Source organism: Phoca vitulina, unplaced genomic scaffold (genome assembly GCF_004348235.1).
Source record: "Phoca vitulina isolate PV1807 unplaced genomic scaffold, GSC_HSeal_1.0 scaffold7, whole genome shotgun sequence".
Taxonomy (NCBI): Eukaryota; Metazoa; Chordata; class Mammalia; order Carnivora; family Phocidae; genus Phoca; species Phoca vitulina.
In genome coordinates this window covers 23,786,153-23,808,321 of record NW_022589710.1, presented here as the reverse complement: position 1 = coordinate 23,808,321, position 22,169 = coordinate 23,786,153, and the positions used below count along the sequence as shown (strand labels likewise).

The window sequence follows — 22,169 nt, the reverse complement described above, 5'->3', positions numbered from 1 at the left end:
CCGTAGCACTGTCGCTCACGCTCAGTTCCTACTTCCGCTTCTTCCTCCCTTTTCCTGTTAGGCGCGGGCAGAGCGAGGCGAGGAGCGCGGACGTCGAGTTTCCAGGTAAGCTAAGACGGGAGTGTAGCGGTCTCAGCAGGAGCCTCCAGTGCTCAGAATCTGGGGATGGACCAGGCCCTTGTAGGAACTGGAGGGCGAGACCCGCTGTCTTGGCAGAATTAACTGGCTTCTCCCCTCGGCAGGGGGCTCACGAATGGCGGCTAGTGGGCCGGGAGACACTTACTAAGGACACGTCAGCCTTCAGGGCTGCTGACGGGTGCCGGTGCCCCGGAGGGGAACAGTGAAGCGAGACTGCTGCGGTTCCCGGAGAAGGAACGGAGGCGGGCCGTAGCTGTAGCTACTGACTGAAATCCCGCACTGAACCGGGCTATACCCAGGAGCTAGAACATGGAGGAAGAGGGTGCGAGGAAGAGTCGGAGACTCTAGCTTTGGTCCTGTCTGAGAAATAAAATTAGATAAACACCACTATGCTTTTCTTCTTGGGACAGCCACTGTAAATTAAGCTCCAAAGGAACCCACTTTGTACGGGGAACTGGCTGCTGGGCGCCCCTGTACTGCTTTTTGCTGATTTTTCGTCTCATTCCATAAACGCTCTAAGCATTCCAAAAAGGTGTGCACTTCTAGGTGTATTGACTCATACGTAAAAGGAGTACTTGGTGGGTTTATACATTACTGATTTATGTAATTTTGTAATGTGTCCTATATTCTTAAAGCACTTTATTAAAAATGTTTGAAGTCTGTTATTGTAACTTAAAATGTTTTACATTTTCATCGTGCAGACAGCGCTACTGCAGAGATGGTCAACGTTCCTAAAACCCGAAGGACTTTCTGTAAGAAGTGTGGAAAGCATCAGCCTCACAAAGTGACCCAGTATAAGAAGGGCAAGGATTCCCTTTATGCCCAGGGAAAGAGACGCTATGATCGGAAGCAGAGTGGCTATGGTGGGCAGACAAAGCCAATTTTCCGGAAGAAGGCTAAAACCACAAAGAAGATTGTGCTGAGGCTTGAATGTGTTGAACCTAACTGCAGGTCCAAGAGGATGCTGGCCATTAAGAGATGCAAGCATTTTGAGTTGGGAGGAGATAAGAAGAGAAAGGGTCAAGTGATCCAGTTCTAAGCTTTGAGATTCTTCTTTTATTTTTGAGAAGAAAATGTTGACGCTGTAGGAAAATTAAACCTGTATGAAAATAAAGAGAGTGATATTTTTACCCAAATATTTTGTGTTTTTTTAGAAATCTAAATAGAATGACATGCTTAATGTGATTCAAAATTAAGGAAATAGCAAATGTGTCAATGAACTAAGGTTTATCCTCAAATTACTAAATTTAGTTCCACAAAATTGGAATTTTGTATTTATATATAAAGAAGACAGGAGTTCCACCTCCCAACTTTACAAACTAGGTTATGGATATAAACCACATACCAGGGAAAGAACTGCTACTTTCTTTACTTTTTCTGGTCAATTTCAAATATATGTGTTAGGTTAATTCATAATCACAATTGAGCTGCTGGGAAAGGTCTCAATCAGATTTTAAAAAAGGAAATGAGGATAAATTAGGCAGACTGAGTGGGGCAGAGTATCCAAGTTGGGGTATAAAAAGAGCTGACTTGCAAATTAGTGTCCAGTAGGGAGGACTAGCCATATATAGATATTTAAATAAGAAATGCAGTTCCTCAGTTACACTAGCTACATTTAGTGCTCAACAGCCACATATCCTGACTGGCTAACCTATTGGACAACACAGATACAGAATATTTCCATCAGTTTTTTTGGACAGCACTGTGTTAGACTGGTCCTGAATGTAAGGCAGCAGTTTAAAACTGACTTCTAACTGCAAGACATTCTGAAGCTAGTGAAAAAAAACCAGGAGTCCATGATGGCATAAACTTTTTTGATTCTTTTAGAAGTTACTCTGGGAGATACTCAAATGTTACAACTTCTTGGTTATTGGGAGGTTTGAGAAAGTACGCAGTTACCACTGAAAATAGAATGGAAGGCTGAAACTCAAAGTGAGCCTTGTAACCCATGGAAGGCAAAACATGAGTATCAAAAGCAAAAAGTGACAAAGGGTATGGGTTGTGAGAAGACAAATTCTGCATTTTGTACAAGAATTTTTAAGTTGGCCTAGATATTCACATGGGATGGCTGTAGATGAGTAATGCAAAGGGCTAGGGTGTAGGAGTAACAGCTGGTTAGCACTTAGTCCCAACATAGATACATCTGCATTTGTTGATGAAAAAGTAACTTTTGGGGCGCCTGAGTGGCTGTCAGTAAGCGTCTGTCTTTGGCTCAGGTTATGATCCCAGGGTCCTGGGATCCAGCCAGTTTCTGGCTCCCTGTTCAGTGGGGAGTCTGTTTCTCCTTCTGCTGCCCCTCCGCCCCCTTGTGCACACTCTGTCTCTCAAATAAAATCTTAAAAAATAATAAAAACAACTTTTTCTACAAGAACATGTAAAAATCAGATACACACAAGTTAAATATGCCACAATACATTTTTAAAAGAACCATGTTTTAATGTAGTTACATATTTATTGGTAATCCCTCACCATTTTGAGTTTAGAAAATTGTAAGATGTTTTACTTAATTATAGAATTCTTGGTTTTAAAGAGTAAAAGTGAATTAACTTTAGAAGGCGTATAAAGCCTGGGCTTAAAATCTCTGATCTGGGTTCATGGTACCTCCTAGGGTAATTTGTGAGGATTAAATAAAATACTGTATGTAAAACACCTGGAACAAAGATGCAGCTAAATGGCAGCTCTTTTTATTTAAGTCATTTTTGCATTATATATGAATTTTTTAAATGAAAAACTAAAAATTATATAGAAATCTTTTGCGGGAAGAACTGAACTGACCACAAGAAATACAAATTTAAGGTCACCCAAGAATTACTCTGGACAAAAGAATCCACTCTGAGAAGAAACTATGTTTTGGAGATCATATACATAAAGTTTTAATAAAAATCTAACAGTTAAAACAGTATTTACTCAGGAATATTCGTAATTTCAGAAAAGAATAAAATGCTCCAAATAAATATTTTAGGACAGAGGAAGTAGTTACCCTAAACCATAAGAAATAGTCTTACACAGACTACCTGTAACTCCAGGCCCAAAACAGCAATGATATGCTAACACCTAAGAGGGTTTTCTCCAGTAACTTTTACTCTTTCACCTCCTTTGTTCCCAGAAACCAGTTATGAGGCTATTACAATGATCTAAAAAAGAGGCTGATCTGAAGGACCATGGGAATGAACAGAATGGAGCAGTTCTGATTCCATTTTCCACAATTCTTTCAAGCAGCTTCATTTTCCATTCCTTCGCCCTAGTTCAAATCCTCATCATACTATAGCCGGTGTATTACCACTTTTTAAATTAAAAACATAAAAATATTAAGTGACTAAAATAATAAACAGAAAAAAGAACAACCTTCAAATACAGAATGTAGTCAGTAAAAAGTAGCAAATTTCTATACCTCCTACCCAACCCTAAAACCTTGTTCTAACTCTGAAAGTTAAAAAACTTAGAAATCACAACAAAGATGTGAGTAACATTATAAAACTTATAAAAGCTGAAGTCTGTTTATCCCAAAGCAACTCCAACTTTATGCTTGAATATAGAATTCCATATGTAGAATAATATACCTGAAAAACACAAAAAGGGGTATGCTTATGTAGTTTCATACCAAAGTTTTCACTAAAATTTAGACTTAGTCCTCCAAGATATATTTTCCACATACAGGAATTCAATTTCTTTAACCAAAATTCAAGAAGAAAATTGATAAGAAAATTCTATGACTGGAGCGATAGGAATCAGTATCTGTTTAACATTAAAAGATAATCCCACAACCCATTCTGGAAACACTAGGCTGAAATCAACACAAGTGCAATAAACTGATAAAAGTTTCCTCACAATAAAATTAAATAGGTTTTAATGAAATTAAGGTTTTACAGTCAAATGATCGAATATGTTAGAGTAACACCTTCTTCCCCTCAAGTACACGAAAGGCTTCCCTTTCTCCAGTTTGACACAGTTAAACCATAAATGAATCCCAAACTGGTCTGTAACTAAATGGAATTTCTTTTTGTGGTATCACCTATTACTTTAACATATCACAGGAATTTACATAACAGGCTAGAGAACAGAAGTAAGAGATAACAGGTGCTTCAGTACCACCCATATTATCTACTAAGACCACAGTGTGAGCCACAGAGTGCAGATTCATGGTAGTAGTTCCCTGAATAAAAGAGTTTAGACAGAATCTTCCACAAACACAGGTTTTTGCAGTATCCAAATCTTGGCAAAGATGAAAAGGAATGATATGAGAGCCATATGGAATCCTATTGGAAAAAAAAGTTCAAAAAATATTTTTAAATACGTTACTAGATTCAGGACTTCATGTATTAGGTCATGAATTACTGGACACTGAATTATAACCATGGAAAAATAAGATTACTCTATTAAGTGACTCAGTATATTGTCCTCTCTTCCAGTTAAGAATGGGGAAAATACACTAAAAACATCATATGACATATTGTAAACCAAAGAGGAGCTATACTACTCCATAAAGTATCTTTCAGCACTGTCACTTAATAGCAAAACCCATGGAATAGAATGAAGAGAGTCCTTTATGCATCTACACTGTATACCAGTATAACATGATCGTTTAAAGGTACAGTTCTGTTATACAATTCTCATAATGGTAATGGGGAACTTACTGACTTCTGTGAAGAAACATTTATGTAAATAAATCCAAATATTCTCCTAGGCATCCACTGTTGCAAAAGGGACTTTTAAACTGTGAAACAGATTTAAAACACACATTGTTTGGGGTATTTGTTTTACTTTACTAGCTGAGCAAGTAAGGCTGATCTCACCTTGCTTAAATCACTCACCCTCCTACTTAAAACTTCCAACGGTGCCCAGTGCAATTAAAATCAAGTCAAACTCTTTACCCTCATCTATGAGCCACTACAAGATGGTCTCTTGAGGTTGCCTGCCCACTGTCCAACTCCTTCCCCCAAACTCAACCATGCCCCAAGTCACTTTGTCTCCCACAGAGTCTATTCTTTGTTCTCTAATCCCTAGCCTAGGCCGGCACAGAATAGGTGTTCAGATCTTTTTCAACAAATAAATAAAACCTACTCATAATTTAAACCGGGGTTCAGCAGCCCTTCTAGAACAAGTCTGAAAAGATACATATCAAATAAAAAATAGTTTCCTTTTCATAAGGGATTAGGAAACAGCCTTGTCTGCAATTCATTTTTTTTTTCACATGTACTAATTTGTTGCTTGTATAAATAACAATTTTTTTTAAAAACTGTGCTAGGGGGACGCCTGGGCGGCTCAGTCAGTTAAGCTTCTGCCTTCGGCTCAGGTCATGATCCCGAGGTCCTGGAATGGAGTCCCGAATTGGGCTCCCTGCTCAGCAGGGAGCCTGCTTCTCCCTCTCCCTCTCCCTCTGCCTGCCACTCCCCGTTTGTGTGCTCTCTCTCTGACAAATAAATAAATAAAATCTTAAAAAAAAAGAACTGTGCTAGGAAGTGTCTACCACATGTTTATGTTAATCTCTTTCAGGCTGTTGGCTATAGCCTAAGGAAACAGGTTAACAGTTAAAAACTGTATTTTCTATCTTAACATAATTTAAATTCCCACATATTTTTCTAATAGACCATAACTTTGTTTGTAACCAGTAGTTAGGGCAATTTCTCATAGCTTTGGATCTGTATTCTTTTAATAACAAGTGGGCTGAAAACATGCAAAATTATACGTTAGTAAAAGTTAAGGTCACATTAAAAGAACCTATATCAGGAGAGGTCAAGTTTAAAAAACAATGTAAGTACTACAATGCTAAATCATTCAGCACTAACAAATTATTTTTCTACCTTCCCTATTATATCATATTTTGATAACCTATTTTTTCTTTCCACTTTTCTATGTTGGATGTCAGTCCTGAGCCAGCCACGTGCCCCTAATCATCAGAATTTTTTTTTTTTTTTTTTAAAGATTTTATTTATTTATTTGAGAGAGAGAGAATGAGAGACAGAGAGCATGAGAGGGAGGAGGGTCAGAGGGAGAAGCAGACTCCCTGACGAGCAGGGAGCCCGATGTGGGACTCGATCCCGGGACTCCAGGATCATGACCTGAGCCGAAGGCAGTCGCTTAACCAACTGAGCCACCCAGGCACCCCCCCTAATCATCAGAATTTTTAAAAGCTGCTCAGGTGACTCCAAATGTGAACTAAAGTTTGAAAATCACCACTTTAAACCGAGAGCTCTTAAATAAAAATGGTGAGGAGGGAGGATTGGATTGATTTCAGAATCCATGAGCATTATAAAGCTGTATGCAAAATTGTGTATTTTTCTAGGCCCATAATGTCTGTTTTTTTTTTTTAGACCTTTTCCCCAATAAAAAACCAATCCTGTCTTTGAAATGTAGTCTTCCTACTATTTTATAGGCACTTGATAATAATTTGGTCTACATCTTAGTCTCCTATATGAAAGAAGCATGAACCAAATGAATAACTAGAGTTTGGTGTCTCATGAAACCAAGTGCAGTTAGTGTTCAAAGACAAAGGGAAGAGAACCAATAGCTATTGAGGCCTACTATATGCCAAATACTTTGGCATTACATTAGCTCCTTTATCTTCACAATTATGTTAGGTGGGTATTATTGTTCCTATTTCACAGATGAGAAAATTGAATCAAAGAGTAACTTGCTAAAGCCATACTAAGGGGTGAAGCCAGGAATCAAACTCAAGTCTGACTCCAAAGACCACATTTGATGGCTATGACAGACTGTAGTTCTCAAACTTTAGAGTGCCTGGAAGCACTGATTAAAACACAGAGGGCTGGACCCACCCTCAGAATTTCTGATTCAATAGGTCTGTAGTGGAGTTGAAAACCTTGCATCTCTAACAAGTTCCTAGGTGATTCTGATAACTGTTGGTCAGGGTACCACACTTTGAAAAACAATTGCCATTCATTCATTCAAGTATTAATTAAATGCCTAATATATGGTAGGAACAGGGGAATATCACATTTTAGACCCTGGGGAAACAGTGGGTAATAAGAAAAAGTCCATGCCCTCATGGATCTTACATTCTAGTGGGGAAAACTGACAGAAAAACAATTGTTAAAAAAGATGTAATGCCAGGTAATAAATCCTATGACAAAAAAGTCAAGCAATGTAAGGGGGTGGGGGATCAAACTAAATAGAGTCAGGAAAGGCCTTTCTGGGTGCCACTGGGGAAGAGAACTGGATGAAGTGAGAAAGTGAGCTATGGAACCTTCTGGAAGAAAAGCATTCCAAGCAGAGGTAAGGGGCATCAAGGTCACTGGAGCAAGGGGTCAGTTTGTGCACAGCATTGTAAACTACGTTAAAGACTGTGACTATTACAATGAGGATGATGAGAATACCAGAATGCTAACAAAGATGTCACATTTTATGACTATTAAAAGTCTTACCTATTACATAATACAGCTTGTGCAGAGGATTCCAATAAAGTTAATGGTGTTTGAAGCATTATAAGTGGAAGGATTTTTGGTTGTTCAAAAGTATTTCCAAAAAGATCCAAGTACTCAAGGGATAAATTTTTAAATTCACTAGGCAAAAAGGGAAGCTTATTTCGAGCTGCTGACAAAAAACGCAGTTTTGTCAACTGTCCCATCTTGAAAGGAAATCGAATCAATTCATTATCATCAAGTTTCAAATCTGTAAGTTCTCGGAGATGGCAAAACTGCACAGGGAGTGCCTTGATTTTGTTCTTGCTGAGATCCAAACTCCGAAGTGACGTCTGGAGTGTAGACTGACACAAGGCTACACTAAATGACTCCAAGTGATTGTCATTCAGGTTAAGTTCTTGAAGATGGATGAGGTCTCCAACTGTAGCAGGAAGCTTTTTTATATGGTTGTGACTCAAGTCTAATTTCCTTAGGTTTCTTAAGCAAAGCATACGCGTATCAATTCGGACAAGCCCACAATAAGAAGTCTGAAGATGTTCCAGAGAATATGGGAAGTTCTTGCTTAGAGGATAGTCCTTTTTGGATGTGATAACCATTTTAGTTTTCAATTTTTCAAATTCTGAAGTCTTCACTGGAGTGAAGGTTGAAAGTGGTACTTCAATATCACAACCTCTATGAGCCAGTCTCACAGCTGAAAGGAAACTCTTTAAACTGCTGGAATTGGCCTGAATAAATAAAAATAAGTCGTACAATTATAAACTCCATTTTAGATAATACATGCATGCTAATGCATCCTATAACAAATTCTGTAAAGTTATACATGCAAAATGGTGCAATCATTTCTTGAAAATGGCTGTAAAAATAAATTTTTTAGTATTTTATTTTGACTAAAATTCAATATAGATACAAAAACTGAAAATTTTTGAAAAAAGATTATGTTGAAAGACACACTCTAAATAAAACCATTCAAAGGGGAACCAAAAGAGCATAAAATAAGACGAGAAAGCATGAAAAGATTCCACTTAAGACTTGGGTTTGGGGTGCCTGGGTGGCTCAGGTCATGGTCCCAGGGTCCTGGGATCGAGCCCCGCATTGGGCTCCCTGCTCGGCGGGGAGCCTGCTTCTCCCTCTGCCTGCCGCTCCCCCTACTTGTGCTCTCTGTCAAATAGATAAATAAAATCTTAAAAAAAAAAAAAAAAAGACGGGTTTAAGATGAACTGAGACAGGGCACCTGGCTGGCTCATTTGGTGAAGCCTGCAGCTCTTGACCTTGGGGTTGTGGGTTCAAGCCCCACATTGGGTGTAGAGATTACTTAAAGATAAAATCTTTAGGGGCGCCTTGGTAGCTTAAGTCCGTTAAGCATCTGACTCTTGGTTTTGGCTCAGGTCGTGATCTCAGGGTCCCGAGATCAAGCCCCACATGGGCCTCCGAACTCAGCTTGGAGTCTGTTTGAGATTCTCTCTTCCTCTCTCTCTGCCCTTCCTGCTAGTGCTCTCTCACTCTCTCTAAAATAAATAAATCTTGGGGCGCCTGGGTGGCTCAGTCGTTAAGCGTCTGCCTTCGGCTCAGGTCATGATCCCAGGGTCCTGGGATCGAGTCCCACATCAGGCTCCCTGCTCAGCGGGAAGCCTGCTTCTCCCTCTCCCACTCCCCTTGCTTGTGTTCCCTCTCTCGCTGTGTCTCTCTGTCAAATAAATAAAGAAAATCTTTAAAAAAAATAAAAATAAAAAAAAAAAAAATAAAATAAAATAAATAAATCTTTTAAAAAAATTTTATTTTAATGGTTTAAGTATTTTCTAAAATGATAATAATAAATAAAATACCCCCCAAATTTTCCTAATTGCATTTTATCTTCTTTTTTTACACCAAATTTAGATTTGCAACCTGATTATGTTGGCAAAATGTAGACTTGTGCCACTGGCCTGATAGAGTTCCCCTCTAAGAACACTCTAAGGCTCTCTGGAGCACAGAAATAAGTCATTCTCCTTCCTCCCCATCCTGCATAGCCTTACTAGGCTCTCTGCACCTTCAGAGCTGGGCCAGCATGCCAGAGAAGCTGCCATTGCTTCTTCAAACACATCTGCCAAGTGTCCATCCCTATTCAGCTAAGTGGGATATCAGGATGCTCAAATAGCCTCTTCTATAAAGAAAATACAGCCAACCAACCTAACCATTAATGTTTTTCATACCATACCTTACTTAGACAGATATCCACAGGAGGCTCCTTTAACCGAACAGTAGCTTTCCCCTCATCCATAAATTTGGTGAAGAATTGCTCAATGTTCTCCTTTAGCTGTTTAAAACCAATGAGAAAAAAGGACAAAACCAGGTATTGTTATTCAATAATATTTATTACAACTAGAAAGTGCCAGTCACTTTGCCAGGCTTTTAATCAAGTCTGGGTGTTTTGTGGTTTTTAGTTTTAATTTGTTTTTTTTTTTTTTTTTTAGCATTTGGGTAGCTACATTTCTTATCTAGCTTCTGGTAGATATTACTGTTTTATCAGCCCAGTAACCCTTTCCTGTTAATCCCGTTTGGGAGAATGCTCCTCTTCTCCCATTCCAACTATGTGACCGTAGTAGGAGCTGCCAATAGTAGTTACTTGCCTTCTTAACTTCAGTCCATTAGTCTCGAGTGGACACACCTCCCACAGGATTATAAACTCCATGAAAACAGGAATCTTGTTTCCTTTGTTCACTACTGTATCCATGGAACCAAAACAGTGACCGACACATAACAGGTGCTCAAAAACTTTTAATGACAAATGTTGCTTCGGCTTTAGACTTCAACAGCTATTTACTGAGAAGCCAGTCTGTACCAGGTACTATGACGGGGGCTTGAAACAATAGTAGTGAATAAAACCAACATGGTAATTACATTTATAAAGTTTATAAAGTTGTCAGTCTGATGAAAGACAATTATTAAATAAGTAATTACAAGCAACAAATATTAAGATAAGGGAAGTACAGATTGCTCTAAGACCTTATATAGCAAAGGAATCTTACCTGGTCTAGGGAAAAGAAGGTGACCTTAAAGGTGAGAACTGAAGGATCAGATGTTGGGCAAGTGAAGATACTGGGGAAAGAGAGGGAATAGTACACCGATAAGGAAAAATGTATGCAAAGCCTTGAAGGCAAGAGAGTTCGGCAGCTGTGAGGAGCTGAAAGTTCAGTATGGCTAAAGGATTCAGTGAAGAGGCAAGTGAACCTGGACAGGCAGAGGCTGAATGGTGGAATATTTTGTAAACCATGTCAAGAATTTTGGGGCGCCTGTGTGGCTCAGTTGGTTGAGCGACTGCCTTTGGCTCAGGTCATGATCCTGGACTCCCTGGATTGAGTCCCGCATTGGGCTCCCTGCTCAGCGGGGAGTCTGCTTCTCCCTCTGACCCTCCCCCTCCATGCTCTCTCTCATTCTCTCTCTCTCAAATAAATAAAATATTAAAAAAAAAATTTTGGATTTTATTCTGCAAATGATATCCACTGAATGACTTGAAGCTGGGAACATAGATCTTCATTTTGCTAAGTTCCCTTTAACCACAGTGTAAGGGGTGCCTGGGTGGCTTAGTTGGTTGGGCGTCTGCCTTTGGCTCGGGTCTTGATCTCAGGGTCCTGGGATCAAGCCCTGCGTCAGGCTCCCTGCTCAGCGGGGAGCCTGCTTCCCTCCTTCTCTCTCTCTGTCAAATAAATAAAATCTTAAAAACAACAACAACAACAAAAAACACAGTGTAAGAATGAACTTTGGGGGAGGGGAGATTGGGATGGGGCTGGGTAGAGATAGGAGTACCTTTTAAGAGACTAGCCAAGCAAGGGGTAATGGTGGCTTAGACTGCATGGGGACGGAAGGAGGTATGAAAATCTGAAAGATACCTAGGAGGTAGAATTGAAAGGATTCAATATTTTATTAGATACGGGAATGCAAAAGCTTTAAGGTTTCTGGATAGAACAGAGCACTATTTTTTTTTTAAGATTTTATTTATCTATTTGAGAGAGAGAGAGACTGAGGTGGGAGCAGCAGAGGATGAGGGAGAAGCAGACTCCCCTCGAAGCCTGACTCAGGGCTTGATCCCTGGACTCTGGGATCACGACCTGAGCCAAAGGCATATGCTCAACCAACTGTGCCACCCAGGCACCCCAAGAGCAGAGCACTATTTAATGAGTTGCAGAACACCATCAGAAAAACAAATTTAGGGGTGGCAAAGAAAATTAATTTTTAGATATCTTAGTTTGAAATGCTACAACGCATCTAAGTGAAGATTTCCAATTGATAGGAGATTCAAGTTGGAAATTAAGGGAGAGGACTAGCTAAAGATACAGATTTGGAAATCACAGTGAGATGGGCAGTAGGTGAACCATAGAATGGAAAAGTTGGTGTAAGAAAGATCCCCAAGGTTCTTCCACACTTAGCACTAATACCTAGTCTTCAGGACCCAGGACCAACACCACTTTAATTCATCCAACAAATGTTTACTGAGCACCTACTATGTCCCAAGCCCTGTGCCACCATCTCTTCTACAAAACCTTTCTCGGGCGCCTGGGTGGCTCAGTTGGTTAAGTGTCTGCCTTCGGCTCTGGTCATGATCCCAGGTCCTGGGATCGAGTCCCGCATCGGGCTCCCTGCTCAGCAAGGAGACTGCTTGTCCCTCTCCGTCTGCCCTGCTCATGCTCTCTCAAATAAAAAAAAAAATCTTAAAAAAAAAAAAAACACCAACTTTTTCAAGCCTCTGTAATCAAATTCATTTTGCTTTTTGATACTATACTATTCTACTTCTACCTTTATTATAGCACTTATCATAGCCCACCTTGTATTGTAAGCACTGGTTTTTATTTCTTCCTTTCTAGTCTTGGAAGGATAGTGACTATATCAAGTTTATCTCCCACAGCATCTAGCATTGCATCTTGCACACAGTAAACCTTCAACTCGCAGTTCACAATAAACTTTTGATTAGGATTACCACCTACAATTATTAGTGTACCTTAAGTTTTAAGGAAGAGATCATTACAGACTTTTTAAAAATAGACAATACTTGAGCTGGGCATGAAAGCGGTTTTGGGGAAGACAATGGTGAAGAGGACACAATTCTTGTTATGAGTGGGCTTCTGTCACCTTACAGTTTTCTAACCTATAAAATGTTGAGTGATTGCTTAAGTCTTTTCAAGGTGAAAGATTATATGAGTTGATTCCATGAAGAGGGAGAAATTACTTACACTTTCAACTGTCTATATCAATTACTAAGTGTCTCTGAATGATATGTAATAAACCCTTCCGTCAACTAAGAGTATTCACTGTGGAGTACAACACTATGAGGTCAATAATCCCAGAAACTGTATAAAATCCAGACAAGAGTCCGATGCAAGGGTGGGAGATGAGTTGCCCCCTCAACTTTATTTATAGTAGACACAAGGGTATTCCAGTCATTTTGACAAAATAACATAGTGCCCTGTAAAATGAGGAAAAAAGAATTTTATAAAACTTGTGTTTTGAAAATTCTATTTCAACTTTCAACTGTTTTTAGAGAGTTTACTACTGCTATGCAGATGAGAAAAAGCCCTGGCCCTAGAAAATCAAGTCTTAGGAAATTAAACATTTAAGGAGAAAAAAGAAAGAGAGGGAGGGAGGGAGGGAGGGAGGGAGGGAGAGGGAGAGAGAGAGAGAGAGAGAGAGATGCAGTAACCAGTAACATTAATAAAAATATCAAGATGCAACACAAAGCTTTACTGCTTTACTACTGTACTAATCTGGTCTAACGACCTTGGATACTATTCATCAGAACTTAAAGCCTTAAAAAAAAAAAAAAAGCTAGCGAAAATACTGTGGGAGAAAAAAACTTACTGAACGAAAGTGCAATTATTTTACTGGTCCCCCAAACTGGAATGCTGTTTCATTTAAAGTTTAGTTTCACGCAGGCCGAGTTTCCAGAGGCTTTAAAAGGGCAGGATTACTATCTACTACTAAACAGAAAGGGTGTCAATTTAAAGCCAAAGAAATGGGAAAGAAAAATAAGAAGAAGGTGCCCTCTCAAAAGCTTTCCTCTTTCGGGTCCACAGGGAGACGCCCAGAACTCGGGAGTGGTGGTGGGGCTCAGGTATCCGCCCCCAGGACAGGCTCCAGCCTCTGGAACGGGCGAGCAAGCGAGACCCGAAGGGGAAGAGCTCCTGGCCAACTCCCGAGGCAGGGCCGGTTCGGTCCACGCACCTCATAGCGGGTCCCGCGCTTGTCCTTCAGGGTGGAGATGAGCAGGCAGGGGGGGTGCGGGCCGCCTCGATCGCCCCGAGCCCCAGCCCGAGGCTGACTCCTGGGCGTCTGCTGACAGAGGCTCAACACCGCCCGGACACCCCTACCCCGGTTCCTCATTCCCAGAGCCGGCAAATGTCGACTGACTACCTCGACCTCGCAGTGCAGCTTCATTTCGCCCGAGCAGCGATAGCCAAGTCCACAACTCTGCTTTGAAACTGCCCCCTTCCCGCCGCGCCGCGCCGCCGCCGGGGTCCTGGAGCGCGCGGGCTGTCCCCGGACCTGCCTGCCTGCTCGGCGTGACAACAGCTCGGGTTTTCTCAGAACAGCGGCTCTATGGGTCTGCGGGGGCGACGGCCTTCCCTTTCACTTGCAGGGTCGAGTCCTCACTGTGGCTGCCGGTCGGCGGAGCGCGGATACCGGCCGCCTGAGAACTCGGCTCGCGCCTCCCGATGCCGGCGACTGTCGAAGGCGCAACGTCCTATCCCAGGAACGCTTGCGGCTGGCGGCGCAGGTGGTTATTGTTTGGGGCGGAGTTCTAGTTTCCACTGTTGACACTTAACGAGTTTCCTGCACTTGTTGGGTCGTTGAGTTTCCCAAAGGGAAGCGGGTGCCCCTCTGTTAAAGGGAAAGTCTCTTTACCTACATAGCTTCGGAACTTGGGACTTTACGGGTTGCCCATTGCCAGCCAGGGCGCGGCATTTCCCGGAGCTGATGGATTGGTGTTTGTTTTGTTTTTGGTGGCTCCCCTCCGGAGGCAACACCTGTCACGTCAGAACTGAATTTGATAGGACAATATTTGATTTGGCAATTTCTGTCGAACAAATGCCCACTTTGTAACCGCTACTAGGTTGGATGGAGTCACTGGCTTAACTGCATCTGACACTTGGAAAGACCGTCCAGACCCCATATGCCCTTCGGACTCCTTATTACATTTATTAATGGAGGGCCAGGCCGTAGGTGGGGCGAGGGAGGTGCTCTCAAGGACGTAGTCTTGTCTCCTTAAATTTTGTGCCCTAGGCGCCTCTCTCACCTCACCCTAGTCCCGGCCTTTTATTAAACGTTCATTTCGTTTGAGCTGTACTTTCGCAAATTTACAGAAATACCGATTTTCAATTCAATTGTGACAATATAATGATTTATCCTTAAGTGAGCATCCGTGTTTACAGCATGTTGAACCTAAAGTGTTCTCTGTTGATTCTAATTCTGAAAAACGTAATTGGTTCTTAAAAATCAGTGATTAATAAAGCACTACTTTTTTTACCCTATTACTCTTCTTGCATGTAGAGCAGGAAAACACGACTCCGCATTTAGCAACAGTTTATCTCATGGCCAGAGGGAAACAAGACTAAACTAAAACGACACCTTAGAGTTTTCAAAGACCGACTTTATAGGGATTACCCACTTTTGTTCTTTGAGTTCTTTGAGTAAAACAAAATAATAAAACATCAGCCTAAATCATGACAGGTACATCAAATATACTCTGAACTTCCAGGGACAGTTGGGAGCTGGGAAAATCTTAAATGTGTAAACTGATGTAATTTTAATTAGAATAGAAATGTACAAAAACTAAGAATACAACAACAATAACAAAGCCTCAACCTTCTATTTGGTGTTACCTGGGTTACTGAAGCACAGATTCAGTGATGAGATGTTAAATAAGCTAAATATATGAAAGTTACTTAACAGTTCCAAGGTGATTTTAGAGTAGAACAATGGTGTTGATTTAGTTTTTGAATGTTGTTGGTGATGGGGTCTGGAGTCCATGGCCAAGAAAGAATTCTTGAGAGGTCTTCCATGCAAAATGGTGGTTTTATTAAACCGTGGGGACAGGCCCCATGGGCAGAAAGAGCTGCCTCAGCCGCTACCTGCTGCTCCCCACTGCCCCAGGATTATGAGGAGCAAGTGATTATATATACCTTGGGGTTAGGGGAAGTAAAGATAAGGGAGGTTCCAAAAGGACTTTCATATGTTAAAGAAGACTCAAGATCCCAGAAGAATGTTACAATCTGCCTATCTCAAGTATTTGTCAATGGGCTGTCGGTTATAAAGAGATTTAATTTTATCTACATTTCCTTTTGCCTTTGTTCCCCACATCGGTGTGCACAGCCAAAAACTTATCTTCCTAATTGCCAGATTCTCAAAGATGTGTGCTTCCCAAAATATATAAATAAGATTATCTTATTAAGATCACATAAAATAATACTGGACTGAAAGTAAAATAAACATATATCAGTTTTTGAGATCTCATCTCTCTCCCTACCCCCCAGCTTCCCCTTAGATTCCCCATTTTTTAATGACTGACATATTTGGATATGGCATTTATTTTGGTCTTTCTGGACTGTTTATGCAGCAAAAGATTCTTTAGGGGTGCCTGGCTGACTCAGTTGGTGGAGCATGAGACTCTTGATCTCAGGGTAGTAAGTTTGAGCCCCACATTGGGTGTAGAGATTATTAAAAAAAAATTCTTTGATTACCCATCCACACTTCTGTCTTTACTGCCATACAAATAAAGTCTGCCTCTTGATCTCCTCTACCCTTAATTACCTCAAGCTAGTTTGAATTGCAGACTGACTGAACGTGGAAATACAAGGCATTTTAAAGTGGGCTACAGTTTTTAACAAAAGGAATCAAAGAAATGACATCTAGATGAGTTTTCCTTCTGTAAAATTGGTTCCTCTTCTTCCTGGCCTACATACTACACTTATTCCCTCCCCTCTGTTTTCTTCATACTAATTGATCCTGTTCATCTTTCAAAACCCAGTTCAGTTTCCACTAGCTATCTTTAACAACTTGTTCTTCTTTTTTGGAGTTTGAAAATTCAATTGCACTTAAAATTACCTTTCATTTCCTTTATTTTCCTGGGTTTCTGGTGCATACAGGATCCAACAATTAATTCATTGAATCTCTGATTTCCCCCTTCATTTGTACCTGTAGTAAACTTTACTCACTTAGGTTTGTGGCTCACTTGGGTTCAAACTAGTAAATCATAGTCACATCATATTATTAAACAGTGAAGTCATAATCTATGGACAGTGTAGATTTGTCTGCCCTAGCACATTGGGACCAGATCTTAGATTTGGTTTTTTAAATCATAAACTTCCATTAAATTAAAAAAAGCTAAATAGTTAACAAACATACACTTAAGCATTAGACCTATATAGTGCTACCTTGCCCCTGTTGATGCTCCTTAATTAGATCTTATAAGTTGTGTTTCCACAATGATTTCCTAATTAATATCCACCTTTCCCTTGTTAGTGCTACCATGTCAGCTGAGAGCTGCATTACTTCCCTCCAGAACTATTCCTAACTTACTGGGTCTTCTTACTTCAATACTTATTCATTCATTTAATATTTATAGTGTTCTTGATGTATGCCAGCACCTATTTTAGATGTTTAGAAGGCAGAGATGATTTTGCTGTGTTTAGGAGAGACGTTATACTACAATGGGATAAATGTCAGACATTAGAGGAGTATAAAGTAGCCAGATGATGAAAAGAATTTGTTTGCTAAACCAGGGCCTTTGAACTTTAGCCTGAAAGTACTGGGAAATGTTGAAAAATTTCAACAGGGGATAAAATTCAGACCTATTTAGGAAAGGTTACTGTGGTCAGTAAAGAGATTACTTTGGAGGTAGAGCAAGTCTAGAGGCAGGGATCAGCTAAAAGTCTAATGCAATGATCCACCATCTATACTGCTGCCACATTAAATCCTTTTAAAGAGTCTCCTGTCATAGAATCTGAACTTTGAGAGCTGAGACACAGTTTACAGATATTCCAATTCGATTCTTTCATTTTTCACAAAGGGAATAGAGGCTGAAAAGAGTAAAGGGATTTGCTCACGACCTCTAGATAGTCAGTGTTACAACTAATAGTGCTAGAACTCAAGGTTGAAATCAACTTCTTCCAAACTCCTGATCATGTTGATACTTTGACCTCTCCCCATAAATCACAAATGTTCTTAATGGCATCTAGAATAGTGAATCCTTTCCAGGAGGTTTTCAATTTACTTTCCCCAGATCCAATGGAGGAATCGTTATATATGGCTGCCATAGCCTTACAAAACAGATTTCTTAAATAAAAAGACTTGAAAGTTGAAATGATTCCTTTGATCCATGGGCTGCAGAATGAATGTTGTGTTAGCAGGCATGAAAATAACATTAATCTCATTGTACCTCTCCATCAGAGCTCTTGGGTGACCAGGGGTATTTTCAATGAACAGTCATATTTTGAAAGGAATCCTTTTTTCTGAGCATATGTCTCAACAGTGGGCTTAAAACATTCAGTAAGCCATGTTCTAAATGGATATGCTGTCATCTAGGCTTTGTTGTTCCATTTATAGAGCACAGGCAGAATAGATTTAGTGCAATTCTTAAAGGCTCTAGGATTTTTGGAATGGCCAGTGAGCATTGGTTTCAACATTAAGAACTACTTGAATATCAAGATAGGTTTAACAGATTATTCAAGTGTAATAATTGTTTCTTGTTTGTCCTTTTCCTTTTTGCTTTTAAATGAGTTCACATTTCTTTAGGCCCAAAGGATTCTATATCAAAGTGTTGAAATATTTATGGATTTGATCTCAGAACCATTGTAATCTTTTAAAAATTATGTACACAAGCTAGGAAAGGTCTGAGAAGCCTGTAGGTGGGGAAATGTTAGATTAACTTTTGAGAGGCACATGAATTTTGGAAACTACACATTAATGACTGATATAAATTCTAGGAAAACTGTGGAAGTTTGACATTGGACCCTCTACAATCAGGCTTTATGATAAAATACGTTTGTTTTATCTATCACTAAGGTTTTTGTGCATCCTCAACTCTAGTTATACAAGATTGTTCACCTTCCACAACTCCATTCTTTGGCTCAAACTCTTCTTGTCACCAGGCCTTCCATCTAGTGCTGCCTGTAGAAATCCCACTCTTCAAGGCTTACTTCAACGGCATCTTAAATATACATCAAGCTGGAATTAATTTCTCTCTTTTTTGCTCCTCTTGTACACCATGAGTACATCCATCATAAGACACAGAATCTTTGCTTACTTAGTCGCATACAGGTCATTAAGTCACACAAGTTGAAACTGGAAGGAAGGGCTCTTTAAGATAATCCTATTTTCTTCCTTATATCTGCAAGTTTTAAGAACAGGAATCAAGTCACATCTGGTTTTTTAATTTCTGACTTGCCTTCTTCCTTCATCATGCACCAAAATCCCTAATTTAATGATTGGGAAGGGCCCCCCCTCCAGAATCCTGAAATAGCATACCTCAAGAAGTTTTAATATAAGAATTAATGTGTAAAATTTTATTGGATTATTTCACTCTGTGGTACATTTCGTAGATCTAGTTAAAGCTTTGATTTTGGAACCATGTACAGTTTTAGGTTTATCTAGAGACATCATAAACGTCCATATGGAATTTAGACATCTTTCAACGGATTATCAGATGGCATTTGTTTTTTAGTAGTTGTAACCAAATCATCCCGTCAAAGCAACATACATATGCAACTTGTTTCTCACTAATATTCAACTACATTTAAATATCAAATACAGTAAGTCTCTCATTTTTCTTGATTGTTGTAGGTGTATCTCTAAGAGTGTGCCCCTCAATTAAAAAACGAGAAAACGTATTCTGTTTAACAAAAGAGAAACTCCTACTGTTGACTCTTAATTATTACAGCTGACTCTGTTATTTTATTAATTTATCCCAGCAGGTGTCAGTGCTGAGTCGAGGCAAAATCCTTTTTCCAAGTGTAAAATTTTAATTTAAAAAATGTGAATGGGTCCGGCGATGAAAAAAGATACTTAGATCACCGATTTATCTATTTCTTAGGAGTTCAAAATTCATTCCTTGGGCTTCAAAAGAGACGGGGTCTCGCTATGTTGCCCAGGCTGGAGTGCAGTGGCTATTCACAGGCGCGATCCCACTACTGATCAGCACGGGAGTTTTGACCTGCTCCGTTTCCGACCTGGGCCGGTTCACCCCTCCTTAGGCAACCTGGTGGTCCCCCGCTCCCGGGAGGTCACCATATTGATGCCGAACTTAGTGCGGACACCCGATCGGCATAGCGCACTACAGCCCAGAACTCCTGGGCTCAAGCGATCCTCCTGCCTCAGCCTCCCGAGTAGCTGGGACTACAGGCGCGCGCCACCGCGCCCGGCGCTCGGGAGTAGCGCAAGTTGACACTAGAGGCTGAGCTGCGGTGACGTCATCAGCTGTGCCGGCCTAGAATGTTTCCAAGACCGCTCGATTCACTCCCTCGAAACCGCGTAGTCCCACAGCGTTCGCGTCATTTGTCAGCACTGCATTCTGGGTAAACCGTGTCTCAAACATTTTTTGAAGAGCGCATGCGTTCGCTAGCTCCTTCCTTTTGCCTCGTTGCATCCGAGAGAGCAAGATGGGTCACCAGCAGCTGTACTGGAGCCATCCGAGGAAATTTGGCCAGGGTTCTCGTTCTTGGTGAGAAACAGAATGTGGTTTCAGGGAAGGGTTGTACTGGGTTGTGACGCGGCCAGAACTCATGGAGAGGAGCCCGCGGCGGCGCGTGGGGATAGACCGGTTCTGGAGCTGTGACTGCCGCCATTACGGGCCTCTGACGGGTCGGGGAAGACCCGCGGTGAGGGTGGTAGCCCCCGAGTGCAGAATCCTTCCATTTCTGCGGCCTGCAGTAACGCCATCTCTCTTCTTACAGCCGCGTCTGCTCAAACCGGCACGGTCTGATCCGGAAATACGGTCTCAATATGTGCCGCCAGTGTTTCCGTCAGTACGCGAAGGACATAGGCTTCATTAAGGTACGCGGCCGCGGATGCCTTCTCCGGGTTCTGTGTGAGCGCGGGGAAAGTTCAGATATTTCCTTATTTTGAGCTTTCGACCAACACCGTTTTCCTCTTTGTCTTAGTTGTTAGCAGGGCTTTTTGGGGTGTCGGACGCCACTGTTAAAGAGCTTTGGCAGGGTAATGGGATAGATTTTACAGTCTAACCCCTTTTTACCAGTGTCCGTCAGTTTTAGAAAACACTGGAAATTAAGTTTTAGATCTCTTTAATCGTATCTAGACATTTTCCAGCAAAATACATGTGTTGGCTACTGCCCCGAGTTGTGGGATAGCATCATATACTGGCATGAGCTTGAGGATGATTGGGGCCAGATAGACCTTCTTAGGATTCAGATAGAAATCTATTTAATAATAGTCCAGTGACTTCAGTCCAGTCACATGAAGTTCCGTTTCTGCCTGAGAAAAATAAATGGCAGGGTTGTTGCAAATCTCTATATGTGGAGCTGTCTTGACTCCTAAAAATCAGTTAAGTGCTAGAGTGTTTTCTTCCCCCTATGGTGAAAACTACCACTTTCTTGGCCCTTTGAGATACAGTTGCTGGTGTTAAAGTATGATCTCTGGTAGACACAAAGTATCTTAAGCTTAGACTTTTAGTTTTGACCAGATACTTAGCAAGTATATGCTTGTTACAATGTGGAAGTTCATATATCTCATTCAGTGGGATGGGAGGTGTTGATCAGTGTATCAGTGATGAGAATGGACTCAGGCTCTTGAGCTATTAACTTTGTGTCCCCAGTTTCTCAGAGGTTAAGATTAAATGAGTTAATTTATGAACGGTCCCTATAGTAGTGTCTGTCACATATTGAATACCAAAGTATTAGCTGTGTAGTTACCTACTTAACCAGCCTGAGGTTTTGGTAAAGATTATTTTATGTAGTAGTGTCTTTCTAGTGGGAATTCTTCGAGGGAAGAAGTGAATGCTAATGCTAAAATTTACAGTCTTAAATTGTTGTGGTTTGTGGAATAGCTTGTTGTAAGCATTCAGTAAATATTTTAAGCTATTTAGAGCTTGGTAGCTAGTTTGGGTAGGTCAGATTTCCAGTTTAAACCTCATTCTTCCATAATAAGAACCAGTGTTTGTGAGAATAAAATGGGTATTTAAACATTTTGAATTAATACATTTCTTGTCGGTTTTTTTTCTTTTCAGTTGGATTAAGTGAACTTCCTTGAATTGGTCATCCAGGATAACCTACCTTAACTGCAGATACCCAAGATAACCTACTTTAATGCCAACACATTGTACATAAAATAAAAATGCTTCAATTATGAGTGCTTTAATGTGAATGGAATGGTCAATTGATCATAGGAATCTCCTTTTTAAAATGCACTATTTTCTCAACAGTTCATCTTCAACATGTGGCTTAATTTCCTTCAGTTATATAAAAGTATTCATGCTGGACTCTGATAAAAATGCCAGTGTTGTTTTTATATTTCAAAAAAACCTTTTTTATTACATAAAGTGACTTCTATATAGGAGCATCTATATCATTTAACTTGAGACAACTGTCTCATAAGTAATTGGTTTGCTACAGTGAGCTAGGCAATAGAAGTAAAACTGTTGAGATACGTTTTTTTGAAAAAAGATATCACTGA

At 40.4% G+C, this 22,169-nt stretch overlaps 3 protein-coding genes across 5 annotated transcripts; 2 read left to right on the top strand and 1 right to left on the bottom strand.

Annotated features, from left to right (window-relative positions):
• Window positions 1-10: 10 nt before the first annotated feature.
• On the top strand, window positions 11-1,274 carry RPL36AL (ribosomal protein L36a like). Its single transcript, XM_032405033.1, has 2 exons — window positions 11-105; window positions 840-1,274. The coding sequence occupies exon 2, from the start codon at window positions 857-859 to the stop codon at window positions 1,175-1,177; it is 321 nt and encodes a 106-aa protein (XP_032260924.1). The 5' UTR covers window positions 11-105; window positions 840-856; the 3' UTR covers window positions 1,178-1,274.
• Window positions 1,275-2,715: 1,441 nt separating this feature from the next.
• LRR1 (leucine rich repeat protein 1) lies at window positions 2,716-14,101 on the bottom strand. Of its 3 annotated transcripts, XM_032404583.1 has the most exons (5): window positions 13,710-13,797; window positions 10,523-10,592; window positions 9,712-9,810; window positions 7,521-8,242; window positions 2,716-4,394 (listed from the first exon to the last, which is right to left on the bottom strand). In XM_032404583.1, exons 1-5 carry the CDS (start codon window positions 13,712-13,714, stop codon window positions 4,154-4,156), a joined length of 1,137 nt encoding a protein of 378 aa, XP_032260474.1. In that variant the 5' UTR covers window positions 13,715-13,797; the 3' UTR covers window positions 2,716-4,153. The 3 variants fall into 3 exon arrangements, with proteins under 3 accessions (XP_032260474.1, XP_032260476.1, XP_032260477.1); XM_032404585.1 differs by lacking the exon at window positions 10,523-10,592 and having other exon boundaries at window positions 13,710-14,101; XM_032404586.1 differs by lacking the exons at window positions 7,521-8,242; window positions 10,523-10,592 and having other exon boundaries at window positions 4,236-4,394; window positions 13,710-13,966.
• A 5,942-nt stretch (window positions 14,102-20,043) lies between these two features.
• On the top strand, window positions 20,044-21,854 carry RPS29 (ribosomal protein S29). The gene is made up of 3 exons (XM_032404582.1): window positions 20,044-20,202; window positions 20,435-20,534; window positions 21,724-21,854. The coding sequence occupies exons 1-3, from the start codon at window positions 20,141-20,143 to the stop codon at window positions 21,730-21,732; spliced, it is 171 nt and encodes a 56-aa protein (XP_032260473.1). The 5' UTR covers window positions 20,044-20,140; the 3' UTR covers window positions 21,733-21,854.
• The last annotated feature ends 315 nt before the right edge of the window (window positions 21,855-22,169 follow it).